At 53.9% G+C, this 16,157-nt stretch overlaps 1 protein-coding gene across 1 annotated transcript; it reads right to left on the reverse strand.

Moving 5' to 3' along the window:
• Nucleotides 1–438: 438 nt before the first annotated feature.
• On the reverse strand, nucleotides 439–8,422 carry ATP6AP1 (ATPase H+ transporting accessory protein 1). The gene is made up of 10 exons (XM_053891577.1): nucleotides 8,220–8,422; nucleotides 7,855–7,981; nucleotides 5,390–5,464; nucleotides 4,918–5,111; nucleotides 4,353–4,393; nucleotides 3,197–3,282; nucleotides 2,520–2,758; nucleotides 1,846–1,893; nucleotides 1,522–1,753; nucleotides 439–1,299 (listed from the first exon to the last, which is right to left on the reverse strand). Exons 1-10 carry the CDS (start codon nucleotides 8,366–8,368, stop codon nucleotides 1,090–1,092), a joined length of 1,401 nt encoding a protein of 466 aa, XP_053747552.1. The 5' UTR covers nucleotides 8,369–8,422; the 3' UTR covers nucleotides 439–1,089.
• Nucleotides 8,423–16,157: the final 7,735 nt, after the last annotated feature.

Consider the following 16,157-nt stretch of genomic DNA (forward strand, 5'->3'; position numbering starts at 1 on the left):
TCGCTCGCCGAGAGCCCTGAGGGGACTGGAGAGGGGCGGGGCGGGCGGGGCGGCCGGCGGCCGGTGCTGCGGCCCGCGAGGGATTCGTGCGCGGGAGCCGCGCGCGACCCGCCCGCCCGCCCCGCCCCCCAGGAGGCTGGGTGCGGCGGGCGCGCGCCGCTGCGGCAGCCGGGGGCGGCCCCCTCGGGACGCGAAGGCAGCTATTGTCACGACGGTCTCTCTCCCCCCCCCCCCCGCCCCCACAGGCACGGACCGCCCCGCCCTCCCCGCCCGCGAGCCTCAGCCCCTCCGTACCCTCGCCGGTTAAGGGCTTGCTGAAGACCCTCCGGCCTTCCCTTTGGCCTGGCTCCGTTACAGCTACATCCGGGCGCCTCCTCCTGCAGCCCTCAGCCAAGCGCATCCCCTCGTGCCCGGTGCAGAAATGAGTGACAAGAGGCCTAAGCATGGCAACCTGTCTTTATTTTATTAGGAAGGAAACCACCCAGAACCCCAGGCTCCTGCCAGGCACTCCTGGCGGGTACATGCCAGAAAACCAATGATTACACCCAACCCAGCTGCTGTGGAGGTCTCTTCCTTCTCAGGCCACAGAAATAAACCCCAGTGTACTGCTTATTATTAGCACAACATCACCAAAAGACAATGACACCAGCCAAGCAGGACAATTAAATAGTACTTCCACACTGCCCCAAACTCAGGGAACCTTCAGCTTCTAGCTGCTGCAGGGAGCCCCGTAAAGTCTGGGGAGGGAGCATTTGATACACAAAAGCATTATAAACAGCAAAGGGTGAAGGTGGAGAGATGAGAATAAATAAGGGGGAAGAGGGGGTCCCAGAACTCATGTCCTCTCCCCCTACAATGACTGGACCTGGGAGATCTGTCTCCTATCTACGAAGAACTATGTACACCTTGCTGGTAGATGGAGGGTGGAGAGCCCCTCAGCGTGTTCAACGGGTAACAAGACAGGCCGAGGGGAACTGGGGGGTTCATGCTATGGTAGGAAGAGGGGAAGCCCTTCGGTCCAGCGTGCCTCGAAGTGGGAAAGCAACAACCTGGACACCATCGTGCCTGCGACCCCCCACGGGCATGGAGTCACACAATCTGGGTCAACGAGATGGTGGGGCCCTTGTGGTCGTCAAAGCGGTCCATGGTCTTGAGGCTGAGGATCATGTGTAAGCCATAGGTGAAGATGAACAGCATGAACAGGGAAGTGAGCAGCCCCATCCAGATGCCCGGGGAGAAGAAGCCGGCGCAGTCACTGGCGTAGGAGAACTGCTCGCCTGTCACGTTGAAGGCTTGGATCTGGGAGGGGACGGAAAGGACCATGTGGCCCCACGTGAGGACCGGGAGTCCCAAGTTAGTGGGTTAGTCCAGATCCCACAGAATGGCAGCACTGCGGGCACAGGACCCTCAACTACGCGGCCAAGCCCAGGCCCAGAGATGCCGGGAGCCGTCAGGCCTCCGCTGCCCACCCGCCTCCCCCAGGTACGCTGCTCCCCACAGCCCGGGCCCCGTGCTCCCTACCTGGAAGTGCTGAAGGGTCATCTGCCAGAGAGAGGGCCGCACGCGGGGCACGAGGAGGTCGCCGTTCTTGCCCAGACAGCTGACGTACTCGCAATGAAAGGAGTAGATGCTAGGCCCTGTGACCTGGGAGGCATTGAAGTAGGTGACAGAGCCGTTGCTGTGGATTTCAAGGCGCTCCATGGTAAACCAGTGGCGGGCAGACACCGGGTAGAAGCGGTTGGCCAGAATGAACCTGAGGGAGAGGCCGTCCGGGGATTCGTCAGGCAGCCGGGAAGGCCGGAGCCACGCCAGCCTGCCCACATGTCAACTGCCCCTCGGACTCACCTGAATGTCACGGTGGTACCAAAGAGTTGTTCGTAGGTCAGCGAAAGCCTGCGGGGCCAGAGTAAGAGGGGAGTTGTCAGGCTCTGGGGGGCCTTTAACATCTAGCAGTAGAGCAAGTTCCTCAAGTCCACTCTACCTATGCTGCCCCGGGTACTCACAGCACCTGAAGAGGCAGGGTCCCAACCTGACAAATGGGGAAACTAAGGCCCTATCACATCTAGGTCAGAAGCCAGCACCCAGGCCCCCCACCTCCAGCTAAAAGCACCTTCCTCTGGTTTCCCTGAGCCTACTGCCCCTCCTTTCAGGTCCCCTCGGGGTTGCTGAGATGCCCGGATTGGGCTTTGGGGATAAAGGTGGTCTCTCCAGCCACGCAGCGAGGGTACAGAAGCCCTAGAACTAACTCAGGCCTGGTATACGCCCTCGGGCAGTCACCCTGAGGCTGCTTAAGGCAAAGGGGGTGTGGGGAAGTGTCAGGTTCCCTGGTGACGGGGAAGTGTTAACAACCAAGGGTCTGGGCAAGGACTAGAAGGCATGGAGAGGCAAAACTCTGAGCAAGCCCCACTCCAAGAGCCCTCCACCTGCCCCACCCCACAATCTCACCTGCTTCCCACAGTGAACCTCCCCCCCCAACATACACATGCACCCACCTGCAGTGGCAGGAACTCTGCCCTTACCTGGCAACGGAGTCATTCCAGAAGGAGCCAGTGAGGTTAAGATCCTGGACCCCAAAGGTGAGGGAGGTCAGGTCCTCCCAGTGGTTCCCGTATGCCACTGAGAAGTTTTGGGCCCAGAACAGGATCCGGGGGGCAGTGTCATTGTAACTCACAGGGGGATGGACCACAGCTGACACTGTCTGTTTTTGCAGCAGCTGGCGACCTGGCCCCCCAGTCACCATGGCTACATCACGGGCCACCTGTACAAACAACCCACAAGCCTTGTCTCAGTGGAGCTGAGAGCATGGCCCAGAATCAAGTGGCCTTCCTCATTGTCCCCGCTGGGCACCCTCTCTAGTATCTGCAGTTGCACTGGTCATACTCGGAGGCCCTTCCTCCAGGAAGCTCTTCCCGGGCGGACCCCTAAGCCCCTGTGATCTTCCTAGTCCCTCCAGATTAGGAGCACTTGGACATACTGTCCAAATATGCCAGCCTGTGAGGCCCACTGGGCCAGATAGAAGGCTGCAGCCTGGAAAGAGAAAGCATCACTTTCTGGTTCATCCCTGTCCCCCCACATAGGCCCAGGGGAGAAACCGGCCCCCGCAGGGCATTCCCCTTGGAGCCGCACACCTAGCCCCACTCAGCACTTGCCTCTGCCCCCGCCTCCCAGGGCCCCTGCAGAAGCACACACTACGTACCCGGGAAGGGCGGACCGCTGTGAGGGCCGCGGTGTACGGGACGTCTTCGGATTTGAGTGTGCTCAGCACCTGCCCGATGACCTCATCTGAGGAGCGAGGGGGAGAGCAGAGAACCAGGTCGCAGATAGCTACTTACGGTAACACCCCAACACCTGCCAGAAGCCGGCTGCCAGTCCCGCAGCAGAAGACAACAGAGACGGGGCTGTGCCCTTCCATGTGCCGTGTGAGCGGCCTCTCTTGATGACATCCAGTGGCATTACCGTGTTGGGGTGGGGACCACCAGATGTCTGCACTGTGAAGCCTCCCACCCCTGGCAACTGACACACCCTGTGTGGTGGGACACCGAGATCCTCACAGAGCTGGCTCCTATCACCCTTCACTCACGTTTTCAGGGTCCCTCACGGGTCCCTAAGAGCAGCTGCTTCTTATCCCACGCACCCCCAGCCTCCCCCGGGGACACCTACGGCCTCAGCAGTTGGCTCCCTAATGCCAAGCCCTAACTAAATTAAATGAGAAAAGGGGCGCCTGGGTGGCTCAGGCGGTTAAGTGTCTGACTTCGGCTCAGGTCATGATCTCGTGGTCTGTGAATTCGAGCCCCACATCGGGCTCTGTGCTGACAGCTCAGAGCCTAGAGCCTGCTTCGGCTTCTGTGTGTGTGTCTCTCTCTCTGCCCTCCCCTGCTCACGCTCTGTCTCTCTGTCTGTCTCTCAAGACTAAATAAACATTAAAATAATAAATAAATAGACGGATAAATAAATAAGAAAAGACAGAGATATAGAAAACTCCAGTTTCACTTAGACATTTTCAATGACCTTTTGGGGGGAACGATCATCCTTCATAGCAAAAGGGAAGTCCTCAGAACCGTTTTTTGAAACACTGCCGGTCTGTTAAACCCAAAACTCTAGGATTCACGCTTCTGGAGTGGAGACGGACTCCACGGGCCCCCCCACACGGAAGGCCCCTAGATGTCCCAACACCTCAAGCCGGCTGAAGAGGGGTGAGGCCTGGGGGCCGCATTTCTCTGCTCGGCCGCCAATCGTTCTGAGAAGTGGGTGGGGGGGGCACCCTGGGAATGAAGAGGGCCTGGGGAACTTGGAGCCTGCAGTCACGGGCTGAATGAGGCTGGCAAACGCATGCCCTCCCTGAGCCCACTCACCATTGCCCGTGAGGACTTCCCTCGGCGCCATCAGACCTGAGCTGTGGAAGAGAGGCAAAGCGTTAGAGCCCCTGCAACGCCAACAGCTCCCCACCGCCTGGGGACACCTGCCCCCTACTCCTCCAGTGTGTCCTCCACCCCATGCCACCATCCTCCCCCACTAGTCCCATTCACCCTGCACACTCCAGCCGGGGGCTCTGGAAGCCATGGTCACTCGTCCCCCTGCACCTTTGCTCGCTGCGTGGCCCTGCCCTTGCCCCTCTCCTCCAGCTTCACGGCCCCGGGAGAGGCCCCGCCGGCTGCTCCGTGAACGTGTCCTGGCCAAGGGAGCTAGCTGCCACCAGCAGGGCCCAGATCTGCCTCGTCTCTAGAGGGCCTCACTGAGGGGCGGGCCGCTAACTCCTGAGTCACGACTGACCAGAGGCCCTTCCTGCCTCTTCTGGACATACGAGGCACCTTCTGATAGGGCTTCAAGGTACTGAACAGGAGGACTGATGTTTTGGCCGAGTTGTGCCACCACGGCCAAGAGCTTCGCTGCTCTCTGGGCCCCGGGGCTAGGACACACCTGGCTGCGTACGGCAGGCGGATGAGCAGCAAGGCTGGGAGGCTGGCATTGAGTCTCAGCTCCCGCAGGGTGGCCAAGTCCACGTGCAGGGGGCTGGCCCCAAGCTTCTCCTGCAGGTAAGTGGTCAGAGTGCTGACCGCATACCAATCGACGGCAGGAAGCACCAGAGACGAAGGAGCCAGATCCAGGGCATTCTGGGGGCCGGGGGGAGGCAAAAGGACAAGTCAGCAAGGGACCGGTGGGCCCGTGCCAGCCCCCAAACTTCCGTGGCAGCCCTCTTTAGCAAGGCACACCCACACCGGCATCTTATCCGAGGTCAGAAAAAAAACACCCCACATTCCCGGCCCCCGACACCTCAGGCTTTTCTACCCCCAAGCTGGCATGTCTGGTTCCTAAGGGGACGGTTTTTCCTGTGCTGTGGGGGAGAGTGCTGGACAGCCCCCGTGGCCCCTGGCTGGGAGGGGACACTTACCTCCAGGTTCGAAAAGGCGCTATCCTGCTTGTTTCCAAACACGCCACCATATGCTGTGAAGTCCTCAATGCTCAGCTAGGAGAGAAGCAGAGAGGATGCCTCCGAAGGTGGGGCCAGGGAGGGGGCACACAGCTTCCGTGTGTGTTTGCGGGGCCAGCCAAATCTCATTTACAGCCAGATACGGTCTGGTCAAAAGACTGAACAAAGGCACGCTTGGGGATAGGGAGTGGGGGAAAGGAAGGTTCTCTTTTTTTCGTTCGGCACCCTCCTGGCAGGGTGAGAAAACATGGGTGGTGGTCACGGGGTTGGGAGGAAATCTGTGGGCAGCTGACTTGTGGTAACCTCAGGATTAAGAGTCAGCCACCTACCTTCGGATGAGGAACTGGGTAGGGAATGGGGAAGCTGGGAGAGGGGTAGCGGGCAGCGAGGAGCATTTACTGCAGCGCCCCCCATGCCCGGGGCGGAAGTCAGAGAAAACGAGAAGCTGCATTCAGTCGCAACGGCTATAACGCCGCCTATGTCTGGTCTGGACGGGACCCTTCTCAGACAAGGGCAAGGACCTCCTTCCCTGCCTCGTTTTGGTGGGAGGAGAGAGGTGAAGACGACGGAATGTGCTTAAGAAGGCCCCGAAGTCTTCTGAGTCTTCTGAGCTCTCCGGACCACAGTAACCCCGTCCCCTCCCTATTCCTCTCCAACCTACAGATGTCCTTCAACTCCTGCCCCTCCACCCCAACTCCCAGATTCCTCTGGCTTTTCCCAGTTAGGCCCAGAGGCGATCTTAATCAGTTTCCCTAACCTCGTTCTGTTTAGTACACACACTTGCCCAGCCTCCTCTCTCTTCTGGGCTGGGATCCTGACCCTGTTTGGCCGCCTGGGCTCTCATTCTGAAAGCCCAGTAACCACCACTGTGTCCTCCCGATAGTCTTCACTCCAAATTGCCCCCAAATGGCCCCAAAGCTTCCCGCCACCTTTAGAACTACAGCAAGCCTTTCCCCCTCATGTCCTGGCTACCTGGCTAACCATGTCCTACCCGCTTCTCTCCCTCACGACACTCCACTTGAGCCACACCAGCTCTCTCTGGGCTCACGGAGAGCACCCCTGGCCCAGGGCCTTTGCACCTGTTGTTCCCTCTGCCAGGAAGCCCTCCCACCCATACCCACATGGCTCTGTCCCTCCCTCCATTTAGGTATCTGCTCGGATATTGTCAGGGAGCCCTTGCCTGATCACCCTTAAACAGCATCACCAGTCATTCTTTCCCCTTGGCCTGCTTCCTTCCCTGAAAACTACAGCACTGACATTATATGATACACCAATTCAGCATTTACCTGTTGCCCTCACAAGAACGTCAGCTTCTGCCAGGTAGAGGCTTGGGTTATTCTGCTTACTGCTCTGTCCCCAACACCTGATACCTGGTACATACTAGGCAGTCCACGTTTGGCAAATGAATGAACGTGTGAATGCCATAAGGGGACCGCAGGGAGCTGTTTTACATAGATTATAAGTGTTGCTCCTCACAGCCCTCTGACAGAGGCGGTGTCTTCATTTTACAGATGAGGAAACGGGCATTCTCTGATTCTCTCGCACGTCCAGAGTCTGGTAAGTAGTAGAACTAGAACTGAGTTGCAGTCTAACTACATTATTTACCACCTCCTGACAGGACTACCGGCCAGCATGGCCATCGCTGTCTTCCCACAGGGCAACAGGGGGAGACCACAAGGGGAATGAGCCACACAGGCCGCCACCAAGGAAGGAATAAGCAGAGGCTTGGTAACCTCCCAAATACCAAGTCTCCACTGCCCTAGAATCTTCTTATGGTCCATCTGCCTGCTTTGGAGGCAGAGAGACCTGCATGGGAGGGAAAACTGTGTGCTAGAGCACAAGCCGTGGGGAGGGGGGGGGTCCTCTGGCAGACTCAGATGGGAACCAACTGTGGTGCGCATAAACTACGGACCACCAGCCAATCGTCGCACCTCTACCAGCCTCAGTTTCCCTGGCAGTAAAACCAAGAAAATGACATCAGCTTAGCACAGTGCCTACGAAGCAGTCAATAACTGATCATTTTCGACCATCTCAATTATGATCATTAAAGTTAGGATCACAACTCTGTCACCCATCAGCTGTGTCATTTGCCATTGCCATCCTTGGACAGAAGTCTTGTCATCTGTAAACAGTGTCAATAATCCCCACCGCACAGAGTAGCTCAGGTAAGTACTTGGTACTCAGAAGACATCTGCCCTCTGACCCCCTGCTTCACCCAATCGAGGCAGTGCCATTTCAGGACCCCCGTCCTTCCCACTGAACCTTCTCCTGCAGGCCTTCTTCCCAAGAGAGGAGTCCCACGTCCCTACAGTTGGCACAAGGTCACTGAAGCCTCCCTTGGGGAATGGGCCTCGGTGTTGGGGGGGGGGGGGCAGGGCCTGACTTCTTCCTGACAACTGAGGGAGAGAGGGGTGGGGCGGGCGCACCTTGTCCTGGAGGAACAGCAGCACATTCCGGGGGCCCAGCTCCAGGGCGGGGTCTAAGTAGGTGGAGAGCTGCATGTCGCTGGTGATGTGGCCCTCGTGGGTGTTGGCCGCAGGACCCCACAAGTCCCTGGCAGGGGACAGAAGAGGTGCTGTCAAGGGGGGAGGGGGGGCGGCGCATGACTTAGGATCTGAAGCTCACGGGCTCCCATCTTGATGCGTGGGGCCCCGAGCTCTGATCTGGCTGGACAGTCCCCCTCTGCCCCCCTTGGCCACCGCTCGTGAGGACAGCCCCGGAGCCGGGCGAGGGCACCTCAGCCGCCGCGGCGCGCAGCACAGCCTGCGCCGGCCCGGCCCGCCACGCTCACCGGTCACTCGACCACAGCACCAGCGGCACCTGCTGCTCCGCCTCCGCCTCCGCCACCGCCACCAGCACCAGCAGTAGCCACCGCATCTGCCAGAGCGCTGGGGCCTGCCGCGTCCCCGCCTGAAGCCGAGCCGCTGCGGTCGCCGCCATCACAGCCTCGGCCTCCGCTGCCTCGGCCGCCGCCGCCGCTGCAGATCAGGTGACCGTCGCCCCCCGCCTGAGCTCCGCCCCCCGTCGCCATTGGCTCGCGAGCAGGCCCGCTCCCCAGGGCCGCAGACGATTGGACAAAGATCATGCCACTCACGGCCACTCCTTTTCACTGATTGGCTAGACGTGTCTCCGGGCGCGCACGCTCCAAGTAGGAAAGGAGGCAGGGCCGAGCTCGGCCGGCTCCTGGTTCCCATCGCGAGTTAGGGCGGGGCTGGGACGGCTCCGCTCGGTAGGTCTTCACACGCAGGGCTTCGCGTCTCTCGGTTTTAATATTCCTTCCGCTTAAAATTGCAAGAGTGCTTTCTTTTTCCTGCAGATGGATTCTGCTTGAGACAGATGAGGGGAGAAGAGGGCCCCGGATAACGTGCAGAGGAACCCCAGCACTTAAAATGGGCAGGGAGTAGGGGGGTCCAGAAGAGATCGGAGGAGTATCCAGGAGGAGGGGAAAACCCAGGGAGAAGCGTGGTTTCAAGGACACCAAGCTTAACAATGTCAGAGTTAACTGCTGCCAGGAAGCAGGTAAGATGAGGATAGAAAACTGTTTCTTGGACTTAGCAACAACTGGAAACTTTGGCAAGAGCGATGTCAATGGGAGGAAGGAGACACGGTCGTTAAGTTGTCTTTTCTCGAAGTTTCCTTTAAAGAGAGGAAAGAGGGGCGCCTGGGTGGCGCAGTCGGTTAAGCGTCCGACTTCAGCCAGGTCACGATCTCGCGGTCCGTGAGTTCGAGCCCCGCGTCAGGCTCTGGGCTGATGGCTCGGAGCCTGGAGCCTGTTTCCGATTCTGTGTCTCCCTCTCTCTCTGCCCCTACCCCGTTCATGCTCTGTCTCTCTCTGTCCCAAAAATAAAATAAAAAAAATGTTGAAAAAAAAAATTAAAAAAAAAAAAAGAAAAAAAAAATAAAGAGAGGAAAGAGACAAAGTGACAGCTAGAGTCAGAAGATGGGAGACACCGCCTAAAACGAATTGGAAGACTTTTATCTTTTTCTGTGCCATGTTCGGTTTCTCAGACTGGTGACTATTAGAAACAAGCGGACAAAAAAAACCTGGTAGCTATAATCAGTGAAGTCCCGTTAGGGATATGTACACCGATTTATTTAGGAGGAAATGAACTGATGGCTGCAACTTAGTTTGAAATGCACCAAAAATAAAATGGAGGGAAGTGTGGCTACAGAGGTAGGTTTGTGATAAAGCCAACAGTGGTAAAACGTTAATGGCACAACCTAGGGGTGGATCTACAGGTGGGCACTGTAAGCTTTTTTTGACCTTGCTGTATGTACTGGATGTAATGGTGACCCCTTGAAATTCATGTTCATCCAATGAACTTGTAACGTGACCTTATTTGGAAATAGGATCTTTGCAAATGTGATCAAGATAAGGTCATGGTGGATTCATGTGGGCTCTAAATCCAATGACTGGTATCTTTATAAGAAGAGGAAAATTTGGACACAGAGACAGACACACAGGGAAGAAGGCCACGTGACAATGGAGACAGATTAGAGTGTTACAGCCGTAAGCCAAGGAACCCCTGGACTGGCCACAAGCTGGAAAAGGCAGGAAGGTTTCCTCCCTAGGGCTTTCAGAGGGAGCATGGACCTGCCTGTACCTTGATTTTGGACTTGGAACCTCCAGGACTGGGAGAGAAGTTTCTGTTGTCTTAAGTCTGCCAATTTATGGTGATCTGTTATGGCAGCCCTAGGAAACTAATACACTATATGTGTGACATTTTTCATAACAAGAATTGAGAAGAAAGTTTGATAATGCCTATTGTCAGCAAGGATGTTAGGAGATAGAGTCTCACCTACACAGTGGTAAGAGTGTCAGTTGGTAGAACCAATTTGGTGGATAATTTGGCAGCATCTAACAAGCTGAAAAAGGTATATGACCCTCAACCAAGCAATTTTCCTCATACGGGTCCATTCAACAGAAACACTCACCTGAGCCAGGAGACGCACATGCAAAAAGGTCTGCTGAGGCACCATTTGTGGTTGCAATAAGCCGGGCACTCATGATTGGACAGCGAGACACTATGGCCAGACACCGCTGCCCTTCAAACACCCGGGCCAGCTCACTGATTACCTCTGCTTGTCAGAGAAACTGCTTAAGAGATTGTAGTCGTGGTTGTCACGAGCGTGGCTCCGACTAGGACAGTGGCAGTTGAGCCTAGAGAGAGGAGGTGGACTTGATAGGACATGGTTGAGGAAGACGGTGTCCGAAGGTGACTCTTGGGTCTCTCAGTTGAGGACTGAGAGACGGAGTCAACCAGGGACAGTTAAATTTGGGGCATTGTGGGGCCCCCAAGTGGCCATGTTCAGGCCAGCTGAGGGGAGACGTTTGCACTGGAGCTTTACTTTATCCCCAGAAGCCCCAGTGCCATGATTTGATTTTAATTTTTTTAAGGTTTATTTATTTTTGAGAGAGAGCTTGAGTGGGGGAGGAGCACAGAGAGGCGGAGGCACAGAATCTGAAGCAGCCTCCAGGCTCTGAGCTGTCAGCACAGAGCCCGACGCGGGGCTCGAACTCACAAACCATGAGATCATGACCTGAGCCGAAGTCGGACGCTCAACCGACTGAGCCACCCAGCGCCCCCATCTGATTTTTTGTTAAGCGGCTGATCTGGCTGTGGTAAGCAGAGCAGACTAGAGGGGATGAGAGCGCTAGCAGAGACCAAGAGGAGGCTGTCACGTCTCTGGGACGGAGAGGATGGGAGCTTGGCAAGAGTAATGGAGGGGCAGAGAGAGAAGGCTAGACAGACCAGAGGCTGCTGCCTCAGCGTTGGTCTGGGACTGATGTTTTGACCAGGTGTCGTGATGCCAGCATGGGGGCAGGGGTCCTGGGAGCATTGGGACTGAGAAGTTGGAGCCAGAGCCAGGGCTGGGGCAGCCAGGGAGACGAGGGACCAGCACACAGCACGACCCTGGGACTCAGCTGCATTCCCTCGTTTGGTCACTCACGGAAGTCCTGGAGAGCCTGCCTGGGCTGGCACCCAGTGGTGAAAGAAACGAGGTCGAGGTCCCTAAATGGCATCGCAGTGTGCTGAAGTCCTCCAGGCTCAGGACAGACCCAGAAAGGGCCATATTTTGGGAGGAAAGTTCTAGAATGGTGCCACAGGAGCAGAAGGTATCAAGGGAAAGGGATGGATGCCTTGGGGACCAGGAGAATGGTGACACAGAGTGATAAGAGGAACCACTGGCCATGAGCAAACTGAAGAATACAAAAAGAGCTGTTTAAATAAATTTTGAAGGCAATGACTTTCTTGCAAATGCGACGTTGCCAGCCAGCAGTCTCTTGCTGAAATGCTTTCATCCTTAGGGGGGAAGGTTGCTTGTGGCTGCTTTTATTCCTCTGAGTTGTCAGGGGTCCTTGGAGTGGTGACCCTCGAGGCTTCCTAAAGCACTTGCTATGGGCCAGGCACTGAGTCAGATTTGGACCCCACCCCCCCTCCCCCAAGTTCCCAATCCAGTCTGGTCTAGAGAAGATGCAGGACAGCAGGACATGACACAGGCTGATGGATGTTCAAAACAGGGAGGGATGAGGCTGGGAGGGAGGCACAGAGAGGGGCACCTGCTTGAGGCTGCTCTGACCAGGAGGTGACATCTAAGCTGAGTCACTCACACTAAATGTTGACAGCACCAATGAGCATCTTCTCTCTGTGGGCTTCCTCCACCTTTACGGTAAAAACTTCAATAATTCGGGGCGCCTAGGTGGTTCAGTCGTTAGGCGTCCAACTTCGGCTCAGGTCAGGATCTCGCGGTTCGTGAGTTCGAGCCCTGCGTCGGGCTCTGTGCTGACAGCTTGGAGCCTGCAGCCTGCTTCAGATTCTGTGTCTCCGTCTCTCTGCCCTTCCCCTGCTCATATTCTCTCTCTCTCTCTCTCTCTCTCTCTCTCTCTCTCTCTCTCCTCAAAAGTAAATAAATGTTAAAAAAAATAAAAATTTTTTTAACTTCAATAATTCATTAGAACCCTTCTGGGCCCTCATCATCCCTATGTCTTCTTAAATTGTTTTATTTTTTTTAATGTTTATTTATTTAGTTTGATAGAGAGAAGAGGGGGAGAGCATGAGCAGGGAAGGGGCAGAGGTAGAGGGAGACAGAAACTCCCAAGCAGGCTCCGTGCTGTCAGCACAGAGCCCGATGCGGGGCTCGAACTCCTGAGCTGTGAGATCATGACCTGAGCTGAAATCAAGCTTAAGTGACTGGGCCACCCAGGCGCCCCTTCTTAAATTGTTTAATAGAATATTGGACATGAAGCAAGACATGTGTAATATCTATATGCTACACAGGTTACATATGTGTTACATGTATATGTGTCACCTGTTATATGTTACCTGTATATGAAGCATACAATAAAAGGAATCCTCATAAACCCTGCCCCAGACTTCACAGGCCACTGCCAACTCCTTGGCAGGAATCTGGGTCCCCACATCCCATTTTCCTGCCTCCCCACAGAAGTCCTTGCTAGCCTGAATTTGGTATTTGCCGTTCTCTGCTTTTTCTTAGTAGGTTGACCACGTGTATATGTGCCCATGTGTCTAATGCCTGCACTCCTCTCTAATCACCTCCGTCTCATTTCCACCGAAGTGAGCCCAGACCTGACTTTTGTGGTCATCACTTTGGTCCTGATAATTTTACTAATTGCATTAACCTGTTCCAGCTGTTATGATAAAATACCACAGACCGGCGGCTTGTAAACAGCAGAGATTTATAGCTCACAGCTCTGGAGGCCAGGAGTCCGAGATCAGGGTTCCAGCAGGGTGGGGCGAGGGCCCTCTTCCAGGTTGCAGGCCTTGATTGTATCCTCACCTGGTGGAAAGGGCCGGGGAGCTCTCTGGGGCCCCTCGGGGGGCACTAATCCCAATCGTGAGGGTTCCACCCTAAAGACCTAAGCACCTCCTCGCGCCCTGCCTCTTAATACCATTAGGACACTAGGTTTCAACATATGAACTTGGTGTAGGATGACACAAACACTCAGACCATGGCACCAGTTAAGCATGCATCTCTAAATATGATGGCTTTGTTTTGCCTATTTGGGGACTTCATGTAAGTGAAATTATTCAGTATTATATTTTGCATCATGATCGCTCAAGAATGGGAGGTTAATGTGAATCATTGCATGATAGCAGTACTGCTGCGTGGCATTCCCCTGGATAAATATTCTGCCAGTGATTGAGGCCTTCCCCTGGTGACGGACATTTGAGTGGTTTCCCACCCTGGTCAGTATGGCTAACGGCGCTGCCTGCAGTTATGTATATGTCTCGTGGTGCGCATGCATGTGCATTCCGGTGGGCACACACCTAGGTGGAGAATGGCCAGGTCATACGGTATATGTACCGGGTTGAATAACATCCCTCAAAATTCACGCCCACCTGGAACGTCAGAATGGGACCTTATCTGGAAATAGGGTCTTTATAAATGTAATTACTTAAGATGAGGTCATGCTGGATGAGTTAGAGCAAGCCCTAAGCCAATGGCTGGGGCCTTTTTAAGAAGAGAAAAAGGGGCGCACAGACTCAGAGAAGGTCACGTGGAGGTGAAGGCAGAGATCGGGGTGACTTTTCTAGGAGCCAAGGGACACCAAGGACCGCTGGCCACCACCGGAGGCTAGGAGACGGGCGGGAACGGATTCGCCCTCAGAGCCCTCAGAAGGAAACAGCCCTGCCCACGCCTTGACCCCGGACTTCTGGCCTCCAGAACCGGGAGAGAATACATCTCTGTTGTTTTAAGCCCCCTCAGCTTGTGGTACTTTGTTACTGTGGCTACAGGAAACTCACGTAGTATATATATTTTCAGCCCTGCCCGTTGTGTTGCCTCTCCTGTGAAATGCCTGTTCTGTCCATCTTCCCATGTTTCTGTTGCATTGTTGATCTTTTTTTTGTTGATTTATGAGGATTTATGAGCTCTTTACATATTCTGCATAAGGCCCTGTGTTGCTTATGTGTGTTACAAATCGCTTCCCTTTTCACTCTCTTTTAAAAAAAAAAAAAAATTTTTTAAGTAGGCTCCAGGCCCAATGTGGGGCTCAAACCCACGACCCTGAAATCAAGAGTCAGGTGGTCCACCAACTGAGCCAGCCAGGTACCTCCCACCCCTTTTCACTCTCCTAATGATGTTTTCTGATGAACCAAACTTCTTAATTTTCAAAAGTCAAATTTACCATTTTTTCCTTTATGATTAATGTTTTTAATTTCCTGTTTAAGAAACCTTTCCCTGCCTCCAAGATTATGGAAATATTCTCCTACATTCTCTTCTAGAAGTTGTCTTGTTTTTCACACTTTTATGGATAGTGTGAAGGTAGGGGTCAACTTTCTTTTTTTCCATAAAGATGTCCAATTGTCCCAGTACTGTTTATTGAGACGAATGTCCTTTTACCCAGTGTCTTGAAAGAGTGCTTTTGGGGGATAAGAAGCGTCTATGCGGCTGTGGATCAGCTTCGGGGCTCTCCATGCCATGCCAGTGGTCCATCTGTCTATCCAACACCACAGTGTCTCAAGCACCATAGCTTCATACTAAACTCTGACACCTGCTCGTTCTTCTCTTTCAAGAGGCTCTTCTCGGGCCATTGTGCTTGCATATAAACTTTAGAATCAACTTGTTATATTGATCAGATTATTTCTAAAATCTTGATTATTTAGGGGCACCTGGGTGGCTCAGTCGGTTAAGCGTCCGACTCTTAATTTCGGCTCAGGTCATGATCTCGCGATTGGTGGGTTTGAGCCCCACATCGGGCTCCGCACTGCTGTGGCGGAGCCTGCTTGGGATTCTCTCTCTCCCTCTCTCTCTCTCTTTCTGTGCCTCCCTCTCCCCCTTTCTCTCTTCTCTCAAAATAAATGAATATACATTTAAAATCTTGAGTTTTAAAATTGTGGTAAGGGGCGCCTGGGTGGCTCAGTCGGTTAAGCATCCGACTCTTGATTTTGGCTCAGGTCATGATTTCATGGTTTGTGGGTTTGAGCCCCACATCAGGCTCTGAGCTCACAGTGCAGAGCCTGCTTGGGATTCTGTCTCTGCCCCTTCCCCACTTGCTTGTGCACACACAAGCTCTCTCAAAAGTAAACTTAAAAAAAAGGAAAGTTCCCTCCTATTTATAGTTTGCTAAATTTTTTTTAAACTATGAATACTCTATCAAGTACTCTTTCTGTATCTATTGAAATAACCACAATGGTTTTTTTCCTTTATTTGGTTAATACGGTGAATGGTATTTGTAGATTTCACAATCACAGGACAAGCCAAATTAAAAAAAAATTTTTTTACATTTATTTTTGAGAGACAGAGTGAGACAGATCGCAACAGGGGAGGGGAAGAGAGAGGAGAAGACACAGAATCTGAAGCAGGTTCCAGGCTCCAAGCAAGAGTTCGGCACAGAGCCCGATGTGGGGCTCGAACCCACGAACCATGAGATCATGACCTGAGCCGCCCAGGCACCCTGCCAAATTTTGCCGTGAACCTAAAACTACTCTGAAAAATAATTTGTATGAAAAAACCTAATTGCAGAAACATCTATATGGTAAATATCTGTAGTTGTTTGTTCAAATGGACATATATGAAAAAGTGGTATTACATTTGGACCTGCAAATGGAAATTAGCCAACAGTATGTGTCCCTCCCCACAAGTGATTTTTTTCCTTTCTGGTTACTTTAAAAAAAAAACCTTTGGGGCGCCTGGGGCGACTTCATGATCTCGAGGTTTGTGAGTTCGAGCCCCGCATCAGGCTCTTTGCTCATCGGCTGGGAGC

The sequence above is a fragment of the Panthera pardus genome, unplaced genomic scaffold (genome assembly GCF_024362965.1).
Source record: "Panthera pardus isolate Hobbes unplaced genomic scaffold, ASM2436296v1 HiC_scaffold_27, whole genome shotgun sequence".
Classification (NCBI taxonomy): domain Eukaryota; kingdom Metazoa; phylum Chordata; class Mammalia; order Carnivora; family Felidae; genus Panthera; species Panthera pardus.